The sequence below is a fragment of the Alexandromys fortis genome, unplaced genomic scaffold, assembly GCF_014885135.2.
Source record: "Alexandromys fortis isolate MF-2015 unplaced genomic scaffold, M_Fortis_MF-2015_v1.1 scaffold_143, whole genome shotgun sequence".
NCBI lineage: Eukaryota > Metazoa > Chordata > Mammalia > Rodentia > Cricetidae > Alexandromys > Alexandromys fortis.
The window spans coordinates 4,308,912-4,326,176 of NW_026068044.1; the positions used below are offsets into that span (position 1 = coordinate 4,308,912).

The 17,265-nt window shown below is 48.5% G+C and overlaps 1 protein-coding gene across 1 annotated transcript in view; it reads left to right on the forward strand.

The window, feature by feature from the left end:
• The first annotated feature begins 2,716 nt into the window (after positions 1-2,716).
• The window catches only part of Lama1 (laminin subunit alpha 1), a 114,802-nt gene continuing 100,253 nt past the window's right edge, over positions 2,717-17,265 (forward strand). The window contains 1 exon segment of the mRNA XM_050166183.1: positions 2,717-2,884. Coding sequence (XP_050022140.1) covers positions 2,803-2,884 — 82 coding nt within the window. The 5' untranslated portion in view covers positions 2,717-2,802.

Here is a 17,265-nt window from a genome sequence, read left to right on the forward strand (position 1 = left end):
GAGAGGGGGAGAGAGAGAGAGGAGAGAAGGGAGGGAGAAAGAAAGGAGAGAGAGGGGGAGGAAGGAAGGGAGGAAAGATGAAAGAAAACAGCAACAAAACAAACCCCCAAAATTGAAACAAAAAATAAAACTCCAACTTCTGAAGTGAAGAAAAAGTCATGGGTATTATTTTGGATATCCACCCAGATACTGAAAAACACTGAAGTGAGGGCTAAATATGTAAATGGATATAACTAAGGGAAGCTGTTCTGAATGAGTTGGGAAAATGTCAATTAGGGCTGCAACCTGGGGAAAGATTCCGTTTTTCTGCTTCTTTTTCTTTTGAAAATGATTTTCCTAGAGTAGCAACCTCATTATTTAATTAAGACTAATGCATCTGAGCTTTTCATTGGAAGATGGGCCATCTGCAGGACAAACAGGGTGATTTGCTTTTGCTAACTGCACAGGGAAAGCCTGGCCGGAGCAGCAAGGCTAGGTCGCCTTTATAACAACATTAACAGTAACAACATGCCTGATGAGGATACTGTTTTATTTCTTGAATAACATCGCAGCCCAGGTAGAAAGGTGGCTCTTGCTGCATCTCCATCCTCGAAGACTGGTCATAGCGGTGGAGGGTGGAAAAAAAGGAGACAGGGCGATTTCTGGTCCACGTAGGCAGAGTTCGTAGGCTCTCAGGAAAATCGGACATTTTATTAAACTTATTTTCCGCCCTGAACAGGTGAACCCACTCTCATGGATTGGAGGTGATTTAGGTATTTTCCAAGTATGGTAAAAAGTGGAAAAATCTGTACTATGAACTTTTTATAAAACATTCGGAATTAAGATGCTATTTTCATTCCATTTTCTCCCAATGCGTTATCAGGACGGCCTCTCTTGCTGAAACACTGCTGCCTAATTCTGAGCAGTGGTAAATCATGACCCGTGACTCCTGGTGCTTCCTGTCTGCTCTGCTCCCTGACTGACCCGGGCCTGGAAAGCACTGCCTAAGCTCCCTGTCCGTCGCTCAGGCACCAGGTGTGACTGACCTGGAGGCTGCCTTTGGAGGAGCTAGGGTTCAGGAAGCTTTCTGGAACTTTGGGCCTAAGATCTGGACCTCTGGCTTGTCAGTGGAATGAGGTGTAGGAAACAGGGCTAGATATCCGATCTGAACTCTAGCCCTGGACCTCACGAGAGCCGGGAAGACAGGCCTGAACTCACTTCCTCCTCTCTCTCACGGGAGAGCTGCTAACCTCCCTCCTAAAAAACACATAGACAGAAGTCACAGGTGACCGGGAGCGAACGTGTTTTAGGAGACCCTAGGCGTGTATGTAACACAGAAGCCTAGGCAGACAGTTATTTCCGTGCAAAAAACAGTTGTGACATTCTAAGTGTCTAATGTTTGAATAATTACTGTTAAGTACTTAATTTGCCTGATAATTTATTTAACAATTAGGTATGCGCTTTAACATCGAAATAGTTAAGAACTCCAGGATTTGAATCGAGTGCCGCTGAGCGGCGTCACTGAGCAAGAGGAGTGTGTTTCTCTTTCCTACGCGTGTGAATATTCTGCCTGCGCGTGTACTCGCACACCACGTACAGGCTTGCTGAGTGCCTGCAGAGGTCAGAAGAGGGACTGAGGTCCCTGGAACTGAAGCTAGAGGTAGACGACGTGAGCCTGAATTGAAGTCTGACCTCTGCAAGGGCAAGTGCCCTAAACTACCAAGCCATCTCTCTAGCCCCCAGGGTATTGTTCTTTTAAGGGACAAACTCTACAGGCCTGTTTTGTACTTCCTTTTAACAAATAATAGCCATGCATGCTCATTGAATTTTACTCATCAAGTGGCTAAGGAGCTGTGCTTAGAAACAGTGGAATTGGTAGAGGTATCAAATTAATTTAGACAAGAGGCTATAAAAATGATCTCCCTCTAGGAAAGAGGAAATAGTGCTGAGATTACACAAGGCATTATGACGTATGCTTATATTGTGGAAATGCGTTATGAATACTTTTGCGAGGAAACTAAATTAATTTTTTTTCTAGGATTGAAAGTAGTTTTTCCAAAATCAACGTTGAGACCTGGAGTCCCCCCTTTCTTCAATAGCAAATATACATACGGATAAAGTCACTTGCGACCATCTGTGCCTTTCTTAGGTAAATAAGTTAGGAAACAAGTTATTACTCATTTTTTGAAGGGGGAAAAAAAACCAGAACCCACCTAAAACTAAAACCTTAAAAGCTTCCTCCGCAGGCACAGGGTTCCGCAAAGACTGATTGTGTTCTGATAATAGTTTTTGCGGCCCGGGATTGGCCAAGACTGCACAGGTCCAACAGGCAGATAAGGGTCAACAGGGCAAATACTTTCTTGAAACCCACCGTCCAGAGCCAGGCTTAGCAAAAAGTCTCTTCTCTGAGGATTCTCTCTCCACTTCCAACTGGACTCTGATGCTGAAACAGCTCACCCCAACTGGAGTCTGAGGGTCAGAGTGCCACCTGGGAGAGACACCACCCTCTAAAGAAGGACCTGAGAAAGACAGGGAGCCCCCTTCGGGAAAGGACCCCCAGGAGGGACCCAGGCAGGGCGGGAATCCCCTGGAGGACAGACCCTCCCCGTGGAAGGATCCCAGCAAAGTAGGGCGCCTCCTGGGGGAGGGACCCCGGGAGAGATAGGGGCGGGGAGGGGCGGGGCGCGGCTAGGTCAGCGGGGGTGTGTCCGAGAGGCCTGCGCACCAGGCGAGGGTCGGTCTGGGAAGCGCACACTTGCGCGGTGCCAGCGAGCGAGCGTGGACGCAGCCTTTCCCAGGAGCGCAAGGAGCGGCTACGGCGATATGCGCGGGGGCGGTACGGGAGCCGCGCTCCCGGCGCTCCTAGCCTCGGTGCTCTGGGTCACCGTGCAGAGCCAGCAGAGAGGTGAGCCCCGCGACCGGAACACGGGTGACCCGCGGGCTGGGGAGCGGGAGCGTGCGGATGGCGCGGGACAAAGCGCCGAGCTCCGGCGTGGGGTGGGCGCACGCACTCTGGCGCAGCGCGGACCTACTGCAGCAGCAGAGGACGCTGGTGGTCCCGGAGCCTTAGGCTTTGGTTTCCTCTGGTTCCGGGCGGGGCGGGTGGAGGTCGCCCGCTTTCTGGTTTCTGTGGGATCTTGCGTTCCAGCAATGCAGTGAGTGAGTGGCGAGATTGAAGTATCGCGGAGGTGAGAAGGGCCATAGACTTCTCACCCAACGCCTGAGTGGTTGTGACTGGCGGGGACCTCCAGGCTGGTTGCCTGTATGCACCGATCCTGGAATGAATGGGAACAGAGATCTCCTGCTTTCTCCTCATTGTCCTGTGCTGCAGAGAGAGAGAGGGAGAGACCCTGGTAGGAGATAGGCGGGCTCCTCTGGGTCCGGGGTGGTCTAGTGGGAAAAGACTGATGGAGAAGGGGTCCCAAGGTCAGCCGTCCTGGGCGACTGGAGCGCGCATATGGTATCCAGTACGCAGATGTGTTCTCTGAAGCGTGGTCTTTGTGTAGTCCCTTGAGTGACCAAATGGACTTCCCACGCGTGTTTACACATGAGGTGGGGAGAGGCGCTAGAAAGGACGGAGAGAGTGTCCTCTCTGCGTGGAATCAGTAGCTTTTTTTTTTTTTTTTTTTTTTTGGTAAGGTTTGGGGACAGAACCCAGACCAAAGTGAATTTTCAGTGGGTGCAGAGGGTGGGAGGTGGAGGGAGAGCGAATTTGCTGTGCCACCCAGAGTTGTCTTCGGGCTTATACTTAGCTAGCCGGTCACAAATGTTTGCTGAAAACATCTCAGTGCATGCAACAAGTGGCAATGAGTGTGTTCCCACACAGACTGCGCCCTAAGAGCGCAGGTTAAAAGTAGAAGGCCCGATTCGCAATGCCCTCGTGGGAAAATGTGTGTTTGGGCATTGTGCAGAGCGGCGAGCTGTGCAGGCCGTGAGCATCCCAATTCATTCATGCATGCATTCACGATGAAAGCGCTGGACCGAGCTGGCAACACAGCCTTGAATAGCCAGGCGGCTGCTCAGCTCCCGAGCGAGCGAGCGAGCGGGGGCTGGGAGAGGGGAATTTACATAGTTATCAGGGAAAGAAAGAGCCAGCCTTCGGGAGGGAAGCCTTTGACTCTGAGAGTCCAACTCCTGGTCTGTGAGGTTGTTGGAAGTGACTAAATCACGGTTCCCACAGGGTCGGGAAAGCAGCTTGCCTCGGTTTATTGTTTCAAGAAATTGAAAGTCTTAGATTGAAGAGGTGCCCTGAATGCTTTCCGCTCCCCCGGGGGCCGGGCGCCTGGCCTGGGTGGTTATGAATGGTGTTTGGAGAAAGTGGACTGCACGGGGCTTTCCTGCTTTGAGGTGCGGCAGAAAGCTGCCTCGGGCAGGGCCTTTGAATCGCTCCTGTCTAGTCTGTATTTGCCAATCCACACCTTCCCTAATGAACATCCTTGGGAATTTTGTTACCTGTACGTGGCCTGGATGGTTGGTGAGATGGCACGGAATAAAATAATCCTGACCTATAAATCATCCATTTAATTAACTGCCTATGGTGTGTGTGTGTGTGTGTGTGTATGTGTGTGTGCTGTGGTGTGGTGTGGTCTGGTGTGTGTGTGTGTGTGTCCTCTAGCTAGCCTGGGTCTCACTTGTAACATTGCCCTGATTGGTCTTAAAAGTATGGGTTCAAGTCATTCCCCTGCCTCAGCTTTCTGAGCAGCTTGGACCATAGGTACTAACCATACCTAGTGGGGTGCCTGTAGTTTTGAAACCCACCACGGTTCTAAAAGTGTTAGGACATTAAACAATTCCTGTCGTTTCCACGGGGACTATTTTATAACTGCACCTCTGACTGAGATGGAAACTTTGAAGTGAGTTAGTTGTTCTATAAGTACCGGATAGTAAGTGTTGTGTTTCTAGGACTGTGGGTGTAGCTCAGTGGTAGAGCGCTTGCCTAGCGTGCAGAAGGCCCTAGGTTCAAACTCGAGCACAGCCCAAAGGAATGCCCAAGCTGCTGTGTTTCTTAAAATAATATGCTAACCTCAGAGCTGGCTACTGCAGGTGCAGGAGAAGACCTAGGGGCAGAGTGTGCATTTCGGTCAGTGGTGTGTTCGTTTTAGCAGGCGTACTCTTACTCCGTGCTGTGCTGCACGAGCTGATTTCAAAGACGCTGCTGCCCTTTCTGAAGCTGTATTCTAGGCACAGGGCAGTAAAATGTCACTGTAAGGTGACGAGGAGGCTGTGCATACTTAAAAATGACTAACTCCCCCCCCCCCTTCCATGAAGCCTGTGCTGACAGCTCTCTCTTTCCTTTCCTAGACTTCATGTATAAAGCCTGCGTTTTTAGTTAATCGTCTGTATTGACCACAGTGTCTTGGGTAGCTCTTAGAATTGTGCTATTTTATTAGCTAGCACAATTAAGTGTGTGTGTGTGTGCATGTGTGTGTGTGTGTGTGTGTGCTAGTTTATTTCATGCTAATGATGCTTGAAGCACCATTTCATTCATAAGGTCCTATGGACATTCATTACGATTTACAGTAACTTCATCGGCAAGTGATGTTAAGTGATACCTTATGCCTTTAGGTACCTAATTCTGCAGCCTCACGGCTACTCACTAGGTACATCACGCATACTTGGTTTTACTCTCTGGAAAATTAATGTAGGAAAAGAGTTCACGAGCGTACTAAATACAGCTAGGCCATGATAAACATTACGTGTGCCATCGCTATGAATACTGGAATTACTCTTATCTACAGAGTTCTGTGGGGAAGGCTCTTTCCGAAACTATATTGTCTCTATACTGTTCTAAAACAATCGAAGTTAGGTTTGAATCAAACCCTGCTGGGCGCAACTGTTCAGATGTATCGCTCTGATTGGCCTTGGCAATAATTCTGCTTCCTAAGTTCGGCGAGAGTCCATCCCCAGCCTGTCCCCACCCTCAGCCCTGCTATAATCTTTCTTTTCCTGGAAAGACTGGCTTGAGAACACTTGCCTTCCCTGCTTGGATTTCTTTCTCATTTCTTTGACTCTCGTGAGTTAGCTCCTGAGTCAGGCTCCTTCTGTGGCGTGAACTTGTCTCTCCTTCCCAGACCCACCTTTCCAAAAATGCTACCATGGTGCTGTGTCACACTGGGGTAAACACAGGAGGCTGGAAGGCACCCTGGCCTACTGTCTCACAGCAGAGGGTCTTAGGCAAACCTATACCTGTGCCAGGCTAACCAGTGTCCAGGAACGAGTAAGAAATGTTCTGCCAGTCTGTCTGCTGTCTGGGTTCTAGAGACCTGGAACTCTTGCTTGCCTTCTGCCTCAGACTCCAGTGTTTCAGAGTGCACTACAGAATGCATAGGAAACGACTGGTAATGGACTTGGTCACTCTCTTTCGAGATGGCCACTGCCTGCTATTTCTTGGCTGCCCTCACATCGCGGTTCCTCCTTGGAATGCTTCAATGCACACGGTTTGTGAAAATTGCTTCTCTAGTAGCTGTGCTGATTGCTGGCAGTTAAAGCAAGGATGATGAAGACATGACTAGTACCCGCTCGCTGCTCTGCCTGAGCGAGCTGCCTCTGTGTCCCCTGGGCAGGTTTTGATCACTTCCTAACGTGGGTACTTTGAAATTGCTACCTTTCAGCTTGTCCTTTCCAAATAGGCTTTGGACAGACAGGATTTCTACCAGAGCAGTGTTTTCTAGAGCTCTCAAAGTTTCAAACTGGATTGTTGTTTTAGACTACTTCTAAAGGCACTGTTCCTTGTATTGCTAATGGGCTACGTTTTGTTTTTTTTTTCTTTCCTCTTGGTCCTAAGGAATTGATTGACACATTTGAGGCTTTTTTTCTGGCGCAGAGAAGTGATAGCAGAGCAACGCTAAGGCAGACAGGATGGTTTAGTTTTCTGAAGAAGTTATTGTTAACGAAGAAAGCTAAGCATGCCTTGGGAAGGCTGAAATGATCAGAAGCCAACCACCAGAGAGTGTGGAAGCTACACCCGAGCTGCAGGGTTTAGTGGGTCCCATTCCTCGGCAAAGTATGCCTGAGCTAGAAGATACGGAGCGCTCTGTTTACACCCTTGTCAGGAATTCCTTAACTTGCTTCTTTTCTAATATAATAATATGCATCCCCAGACAACTGAGTCCATCAATGCGTCGCAAAATTAATGAGCAGGAAAAAGCCTCTCTGTGCGCCTTGTTTAGTTAAGGTCACGAACTTTGGTTCTGTTGGAGCTTGCCTGGTCAGGTAGCAATTTCAGCTTAAAGCACCACACATCAGTTGGGTTCTTTTTTTTTTTTTTGTCCTTTATAGGAGGGGTGACAGTCACTGCTCAGAGTAAGCATTTGCTAATAAAGAACAGAGAATCCTTCCACTTGTGTCTTTGTTTTTTCAAGGCCGGGTCAGGAGGACTCTCTGTGGGTTAACTGGTTCCCACTCTTGCTGGGGGGGGGGGGTCGGGGGCAGCAGACAATGGGAGCAGTGTGGAGCTTGGTGGATAACATTCTTGTCTTGGTTAGCTCTTATCTGCAAGTGTTAACTCAGAAATGGTGGCCTTGCCACCACGCTGCTCCTCCGAGGAGCAGAGCGTGACTGCAGATTATGCCCACTTAAAAGAAAAAAAAAATCATTCATTCCAGACGTTATCTTTGAAGTCTGCTCTGTTGACTCAGCGGGCCTTAAACGCTTGTACCTCTGTCTGCTATCTCTGGTGGCGATGTAGCCTTTAGATCAGTGGCGACGCAAGGACAGTACCAGCTTCTCTCAATTCCCGGAGGTATTTCCTGGATTCCCCCCCCCCCCCCCAACCCATGGTTCTGGAATTTCCTGCCAGAACCTTAGGACATTCTCAGCAATAGTAGAGATGTTAAAGGAGACGTTTAAATTTAATAGATCATTTTTACTTAGAAAAGAACATTCAGGGTCACTGACGTGTCTCAGTGGGTAAATCACATGCTTCCTTATGACCCAAGTTTGATCCTTGGGACTCATGTGTTGGAGGGAGAGAACCAACGCCAGTAAGTTGCCCTCTGACATGTGTGCTGTGACATGCCTGTGTCCATACACAAACATGCCCACACATACACATATGCAATGCTGGTGGTAATAGATCACCCATTAAATGTCTTCTACGGTTGTGGTGAAGACAGAGTTTTAATTATAAAAAGTGGTGACTTACCATTGCAAGCACAGGGGAAGGAATTCTTCCTTCTCAGAATGGCTCCCTCCCTCACTGCTAGACATTCATGTTTTTTTTTTTTTCCCTGTGACTTTGGTTTACCAAACTTTCCTGGTTGGTTTGTTTCCATTTTTTTTTCTTTTATACCATTTGCTCAACTTGTTTCTTTGAAATTTTATTTTTTTGTTAACATATTCCTCTCTCTCGCTCTCTCGCTCTCTCTCGCTCTCTCTCTCTCTCGCTTGTTCTCTGTGTCTCTCTCTCTCTCTGTCTCTCTCTCTCTCTCTCTCTCTCTCTCTCTCTCTCTCTCTCTCTCTCTCTCTCTCTCTCTCTCTCGTTTGTTTCCATTGCAAATAGCCCCGAGCTACCTGAATTATCAGCCAGGTCTTGAAGCAGTTAGACTAATCCTGCCAAAAAGAACTCCCCACTGTTATTGTATGCCCCTGTCCCTCTTTTGTTTGTTTTCAGTACTGGGTTTCCATGTGTAGCTCTGGCTGTCCTGGAACTCACTTTGTAGACCAGACTGGTCTCAGACACAGAGATCTGTCTGCCTCTGCCTCTGGAATGCTGGGATTAAAGGTGTGTGCCACCACACTCAGAATCTCTTTGCCTCCTGAGATTCCTTCTTTTGCCTTCCTACCGTAGTCCACCATAATTTGTCCAAATGCCTGACAAGGGATTGTCTCCTTACCATGATTCTCAAGGAAGGAGTGGAGGCTCTGGAGTCCAGGCACCAGTGTTGCCTGTGGACCACGTTCCTTGTCCCTGTTTCCTTTCTTCCTTGGAGAACTCGGAGCTTCCCCAACCCCACCTGTACCTAGGCTGACCTCACAGCAGCAGCTCCCTCAGTGGATTCTCTGCTGAGGTATGTGAGAAGGTACTGCAGTGACTGCTCCAGACAGGGCACAGAGCCCAGAGTGGGGTCCACCTGCTGTGGCAGCATCGCCCTGCTGTGAGTGCTGGGCTGTGTCTACTGCAGCCTCTAAGACAGTTGTCAAAGCCCCCAGGAAGCTGTTGGCACCTGACATTCCTGAAGAACGAATTGACCCTGTTGAGTGCCTTGCTGCTTTCTGCTGAGTGAGGCTTCCGGGGCTCTCAGCTATGACCTGCCTCACCTTCCATACTAACTGTCACCTATCTTGTGTTGCTATAATTCTCAAGTCTGTGAACCTTGACTGGCTTTTCTACCACAGGAGAAGCCCTTCATTTCCCCTGGGTCACTCTGACTTATTCCAGAATGCTCGCTGCTCCTTTTCCTTCTTCTCGGGCAGGTTTTCTAACCATCTCTTTGCTTGTTTGCTTTTCTGCTTGTAATTTGGATACCTCACCCAGCACCCAGCACCCAGTGATGTTAGTTCTCTGGTGACTGATGGATGAGTGACTGTCCCCATGCAGACAAACAGTAGAGGCCAGAGAGGACTGTGGGAGACATCGTGTAGAAATCCAGACAGGTAACCTGCTTGGGGTCAGGAGAATCAGCGATAATCTCCTAAAAAGACCAGGCTAGCCCAGGAAGGCTGGAACCTCTGTGAGTCACCCGTATAGGCCTGGGAAAGAGAACAAGGAAGGATTTGGATGACAGGACTGGGCCAGGAGTGACCAAGCATTTTTAGGACCCAGGCATGAGTTCACAGTCTAGAACAGCACACACGAATAGAGACCATCTGGCAGGAGAAATACCTTCAGAAATGCTTTGGCTTAAAGTTGGGTCTTAAGAGCTCTCAGGCCAGCCAGGGTCGCCAAATCCAAGAGCTCCATTCAAATTCAGGAAGTCTCTGCCTTAGGAAAAGAAAATAAGGCGTGAAGGGATTGAGGAAGACGCTCAATGTAGCCCTTACATATCTAACGTACACACATGCATGCACACACACACACAGTCCAGGGCACATCATTCTTGCCTTCCAAAGGTGTTATTAAACATTGCTATCATTTATCAGTCTTGTTAAACCTGCTGCCGTTGGGTACAAACCATAGTTAAGAGGCTACTCCTCCACACTGGCTAAGACCGAGGTGGCAGCATTAGGGATGGTGCTCGCTGAGCCTGCTAGCCTGTCTAGCAGACTTGGTGACCGTGTCTGCTACAGCAGCCTCCTCGCTCCCAGCTTTGATGACACCCACACTGTCTGTCTTCGTAGAAGAACAGCCAGACAGCCCAAAGAAGGATAGTAACAGACATGCTCAAACCAGAGCACCCGCCAGGAACCACATCACCAGGTCGCAAGGATTTAGGGCCACTTGCAGCCGTCACTGACGGTCGATACAAACAACGTGGAACACACTGAGAATCTGTGTGCAGTCCTTGAGCAGGGGACAGGCTAGCCTTCCTTGTGTGGGTCCAGGAGAAGGAGGGTGTGCAGAAGCACTCCAGTTGTGCTTTACGGAATCTCCTGACAATCTGGAATACAGTCAGCATTTGCTGTGTGATTCAGACTTGGCACTGGTTGATGAATTTGTTGGCATTTTCTGACTTGCTATATTTTTGTATAAAGTTGAGGTTTTTAGGGGTCATACCTACCTGGCTTTAGGACTTTAAGTGGAGGGGCAGCTGTTCCCCCCACTTAAACGATTTAATAAAATATCAAAAATCGTAAAGATTATAAGCAATTTACTTTTAGTGTAAGTGGGTGTGCATGCGTGCCCATGGGGGCCTGTTTGTGTGGGGGATACGGGATAGGCTCTCTCACTGAACTGGAGACAGAAAATAGAATGGAGTGGTTGTCTACTGAGTTCCTGGGATTCACCTGTCTCTGTCTCCCCAGGATTGGAATTATAAGCATATGTCACATGCTGGCTTATTCATCTGGGTTCTGGGCATTGAACGCTGTCTTGCAAGCACACTTGTTGATGAAGCTGTCTCTGCAGCTCCCTTGGAAGTTTTTATGCACTTTTTAAAAAAAGGATTTTTCCCTTTAAAATAAAACAGCCTCGTGCAGTGGAGAGCTAAGTTGGCCCTTCTTCTGTTCCTAGGATGTCCTTGTTACGTTTTGTGAATTCTTGCTGTCTTTCATGAGCTCACTTTGAGACCCAGGCTTCAGGTTAGCCCACCTGAGAGCTTTCTGATGGTGGTTTCTGCTAAGATCAGGTGGCCTGTATTTTCTGTCTCTCCTTACTCCAGGTCAAGCCAGTGTCTCTTTCGGTGTCTCAGCAGGCTTCTGTACCTGGTTGTGCGTGCATCCTGGGCCAGGGCCAGGATGCAGCAGCTCCGGATAGAGGGCTGTTCTCTCGGGGAGTCCTCACCAGAAATGCTGGCAGCATCACTAGAAGAAGAACTTCCCCTGTTGATGTTTGTTTTTAGTTGATTTTTGGAGTTCTGAGATGCCTGTAATGTCACTCAGCTACATAATGAATGGGGCGGGGGGGGGGTTCATGTTGCTGGTCCCTTTTCTCTGTCCCAGACAGGTGTCCCTCTGCAATATTTTAGCTGCTATACATGCCTCGGTTATCATGGATTTCTCAACGAGGATGTATTTCTAAGGGTATCCTGCCAGTTACATGTGACAAGTGGCCGTGGTAGATATACTTACTCCAAACCGAAGGGAAGCTGCTGATCAGGGCAGATGACTGGGTGTCCAGAGAAAATGAGTTTTTTTTTTCCTGAGGACAATTCATAGTGACTTCATTCTAGGTATGGGTCTAATGTTAACCTTTCTTTAACTTGAAGCACACCCAGACCACACACACACACACACACACAAGATCTTGGCGTCATCCCAAAGTATCTTTTAAAATAATTCTATTTATGAGACCTGTTAACGTTTACATTTAGCAGAATTTTCACTGTGAGGCAAACCTCAGTTTGAGTCTTTGTCAGCATAATCAAGTGAAGAGCTGCTGAGAATCTCAGTGTCAGAGAACGTAGGTGCAAAGGTCAGAACACGCAGGTGCACGGGTCAGAGCACCCAGGTGCACAGGTCAGGGCATGTAGGTACACAGATCAGGGCATGTAGGTGCACAAATCAGGGCATGTAGGAACATAGATCAGAGCACCCGGGTGCATAGGTCAGAGCACGCAGGTGCACAGGTCAGCATGTAAGTGCATAGGTCAGGGCACCCAGGTGCACAGGCCAGAACATGCAGGTGCACAGGTCAGGGCACCCAGGTTCACAGGTCAGAACACGCAGGTGCACAGGTCAGGGCATGCAGGTACATAGATCAGAGCACCCAGGTACACAGGTCAGGGCCAGGTGCACAGGTCAGAGCACACAGGTGCATAGGTCAAAACATCCAGGTGCATAAGTCAGAGCAGACAGGTGCACAGGTCAGAGCACACAGGTGCACAGGTCAGAGCAGACAGGTGCACAGGTCAGAGCACACAGGTGCACAGGTCAGAGCACACAGGTGCACAGGTCAGAGCACACAGGTGCACAGGTGAGGGCATGCAAGTGCACAGGTCAGAGCACCCAGGTGCATAGGTCAGGGCATGCAGGTGCACAGGACAGAACATGCAGGTGTACAGGTGAGGGCATGCAGATGCACAGGTGAGGGCATGCAAGTGCACAGGTCAGAGCACCCAGGTGCATAGGTCAGAACACACAGGTACACAGACCAGAGCACGCAGGTGTACAGGTCAAGGAAGAACAGATGATCTTACCTGGACCTTGGGCCCTGCACCTCGAAAGAAAGATTTATGCTCTCTGGGAGACAACAAGGCCAGATCTATTCAGGGGCACCACCAGAGAGTTGAAGAAACAGTTGGCAGTGGGGTTCTTGAAGCTCATCGGAAAGCAAAAACGTCCTGGGTGGGGGAGAGTGGATTTGAAACCTATACTTAATTTTAATGAATTAATTTAGCATGTGTCTGTGTATGTACGTCCACATGTGTGCAGGTCAGGTGGGAAGGTGCATATGTGGGTGTCTGGGTCCATCTTGTGTCAATCATTTCTCTCCTTTCACCATGGGAGTCTTGTCAATTCAGTCGTCTGGCTTGCTTTTGCCCCTATACAGTCTTTGGAGAGGCTTTTGGCCTCCTTCTGTCTCCTAGATCCAAACCCTCCATGAAGCAGAAACTCAAGGTCTCAGGGCACCCAAGGGACAGCTTCAGAATTTCTATAAAACTGCCAGTCAGGAAATTATGCCGGCAGTTGAGTTCAGTCGGTGGACCATTTTTACTGCTTAGCAATATTGAATCTGTCCTTCCATAAATCCTATTTCTCTTTGTTTATCACCATCCTTGATTTCTCTCAGAAAATGTATGCCTTTTCTTGGTGTATTGGTCTTGAATTTATTTCGTTCGTTTTTAGTGCGTCTGCGTGTTGTGATTCATGTGTGTGGCAGATGCCGCCACTGTGAGCGTCCTGTGTGGAGAAGGCCCTAACAGATTGCCAGCGGTCGCTGTTTATAGAGCCATCTTGGTCTTGGAGCCTTTAACATTTTTCTTTCCTAACAATAAGCTACAGATCTTTGTTTTCATGAAACCTCAGCAGTTCTCCCAAAGATAGCTGCTCAAGGTCTCCGATTAGAATGCCGAGTCGGTGTCTGCAGCTCTGGTTAAAGAGTTCCTGGATTGCTGAAAGAGGCAGGATCTGCCTGCTGACCACTCTGGTGAAATTTATGCCACGCTTACTTGGCAAGATTGGCTCAGCTCAGAGTCAGAGCTGGAGGAAGGCCCACAAGGTCCAGTCCTGTGAACTCAAAGCATCGTTCCCTAGGGAGTCGGTTAGACACAGAGCTTGGCAGCCCCAGTGTGACCCCAGTCCTGATTCAGCAAGATTCCCCAAGTGACCTGGGAATAATAAAGCCGAGCCTTCACTTGTATCCGCCTCTCTATGCACCATGTGCACCCGCCTAGTCACAGCAGCCTTGATTATGACTGGGGGGGGGGTGTCACTCTTCACAGAGCTAGCCTCATTTTGTAAAAAGAAATCTTACCCACATGGCATGCGTTTCAAGTCTCTTTAAGGGATTGCCGGAAACCGAGTAACAGTGAATCCCGACATACTGTTTTCCCTCTGTACACATGCAATAGTAACTTCAGTTTGTGAAGCAGACATAGCAAGAGATTAATAGCAGCCACTGACAAATATGGAACACAAGAAACATAATGCAGGCGCTGGAGAGATGGCTCAGCGGTTAAGAGCATTGCCTGCTCTTCCAAAGGTCCTGAGTTCGATTCCCGGCAACCACATGGTGGCTCACAACCATCTGTCATAAGATCTGGTGCCCTCTTCTGACCTTCAGGCAGACACACAGACAGAATATTGTATACATAATAAATAAATAAATATTAAAAAAAGAAGAAACATAATGCAAATTCATAGTTGAGTAGAGAGAGAACGTGAGATTCTGGAGACAGGATCGGTTCCTGTAATGTATGTGATCAGGCAACAACTTTGCTCGGTGTTAGAGGACAGTGCCTTTTTAACTGAGGAAAAAGTGTTATGGAGGCCGTGAGAATGAAACAGGTCGTTTAAACTCTTCGCACCTTTGACCGGAGCGTCTGCCTCCCTTCGTAACTCTGTGTGTCACCGACAGCCATCTCAAAAGTCTTTCGGTTTGTGCAATGTGTGCTAGATTAAAAGTAGTGTCAAGCCAGTGGGTTCAGGTACCTTGGGGGTGAGCATGGACAGTGTTCATGTGTGGCACATCTCGAATGCCAGATGACCTCAACAGACACGATGGTCCACGTACACCGGGAAGGCGAGTCCCCTTTGAAGCTTTCTTCAGGCACGGGCAGAGTCACGTAAGTTAAGGATACAAGTCAGTGCAAACGGAGTCAGGGAGAGGCAGCTTGAAATGACTAAAAATGCCAAGGTTGTTTAGGCCAAGGGCAAATGTGCATGTGACCCCCCACAGAACATCACTCTGAGCACATGCCTGGGGTAACATCAGGGACATTATAACAATTTAGATCATAACCAGAGTGCAGAAGTGGGCAAAGAGCTAGAAAAAAAATAATCAAGACTGTAAAAGGCCATTAGAAGAGAGCACAGTTTGGGGAAATGTTTAGGCTGGCTAGGAAGTGATGGATGATCTGGGCAGGGTGGCTGAGGCTTTCAGTCCAGCACCTGGGAAGCCAAGGCCTGAAGAGTGTGAGTTTGTAGCCAGCTGCGGCTACACAGAACGGCCCTGCCTTAAACAAAATGGAGTTAGTTGTTAAGTGAACAGTGAGATAGATTTGTGAATAGGAACGATTGTCTTTATCAGGACGGAATGCCCATTTCTGACTCAAAGGTCCCATTTGCTCTGACTCTCAAGTCAGTCTCCTTCCTCTAAGGATTTGGAAGGAGCGAGGCGTGGGCGTCCCTGGTCGGTGGACAAGATTGAAGTTTGAAATGTATGTGGATGTTGTGTTTTTGTGAAGTTTGGGTAGAATGTTGAAATTACTGCCCTTGGCACTTTATCATGATGGGAGTGTGTGTGTGTGTGTGTGTGTGTGTGTGTGTGGTTTCTCTGCAACTAAGCTTAAACTCTGAACCCAAACCTTCACTATGACCAAATATTATTAATCAAATCCCACAGGGGCTGGAAAAATAGCTCAGTGGGTAAATCACTCGCCGTGCAAGCGTGGAAGTCTGAGTTTGGTTCCCTGGTACTCACGTGGTGTCAGGTTCTGTAGCGTGTCTGTAAGGACTAGGATAGTGTCCTTATAGCAAGATGCAAAGTAGAGATGCCAGAGGCTCCCTTGGGAGTTAGTCAGCTGTACGTAGAGGGGGACAAGAGAGTCCAGGCCGAGGTGGAGGGTGAGGACTGCCACCCAAGGGTGTCCTCTGACCTCCACACCTGCACTCTGGTATGCATGTGCCTGTACACACACACACACACACACACACACACACACTTGCAAGCACACAGAGACACATACTTGCACACATATGCACACACACACACATGCACACGTGAGTACACATCAAATGCGTGCACACACATATACACAGATGAAACCCAGTCTGAAAAGTGACGCACACGGAGAGAAGCAGGCCTGTGGCTACTGGACGTTGTCCCCTACAGACCACGTCTGTGCCTGACTTGTTTCCCCCTTTGTTTTTAGCAACGCTCTGCGCTGCTGCGAGAAATCTGACTTTGTCAAGGACACCTTGAGAGCGTTGCTATGGAAACGGGCTTTTAGCAGAGCCCTCCTACTGCCTTTTGCTCCAGCACCCACTCTCCCTTCTGAGATCAAACTTCCCTTCATCCCGCAGGAGAGAGAAAGCAGTGGGCTGTGCTGAGCATGCGCTCCCAGGACCCTGGCCTGGGCTTTCCCTGTCGGCCTGGTTCCCTTTTCCTCCCTACAGTTGTCTCTCTCTTACGTCCATCTCTGTCTCCTCCCACCCTCCCTTTCCATCTTTTCTCTCTCCCTTCCACGCTCCCTCTCTTATCTCTCCATTTTTTATCTCCATCTATCTTCCGTCCTCCATTTCTCTGCTTCCCCACCTCGCCCTCATTCTGTTCTTGTTCTACATTGCAGTGGGTCCTGCTACTCAGCCCGGGTTATCTCGGGAATGCTCCAGCCCTTTTTCTTTTACAAAAATCATCAATGATTAAATTTCCTTCCTTCCAAAAACCAAACAAGCATATGCTTTTGGAAGAGGAGAGTCGGCAGTGGAGTTTTCTCTTTCTGGTGACTGAAAGCGGTCACCTTTGTTTAAATAATAATTTAAAAAAAAAAAAGCACTCCTAAGTGTGCTCTGCTGCTTTAGTTGAGTAATAAAATAGCTAACTGGTAACTTTTGGATAGTTGTCCTTGGAAGTAAATGCCCTGATTTCCATTAAACAAACAAGGCTTTCATGTTTATTTAGAGCTCAGCTTTGATGTTTAGTGTTCAAACATGTGAAATACCGATCTTTGATATACAAAGCTGGTTCATTTGGTAGCAATCTGAGTAATTTTTACTTTATGACGAGCACAGTTATGGCCATTTAACCACAGGGCTGCATTCTGGGAAGGGCACTGCAGGCAGCTGCTTCCTGGGGCCCAGCAGGGCTAAGGCTCCCCCACAGGCTTCCACGGGGGACACATCAGCCACTCCACAGGCCTGTTGTCACAGTCCAGAGACAGCGTAAACAAGAGGATGTGTTGCTGGCGTCACGTGGCGTCACTGTTTGGCAGAGAGGCTTGTGTTTAAGGAGATGACGAACACTCGAAAATAAACGGCAGGAGAGACGGCTCAGCGGTTAAGAGCGCCGCCTGCTCTTCTAAGGGTCTC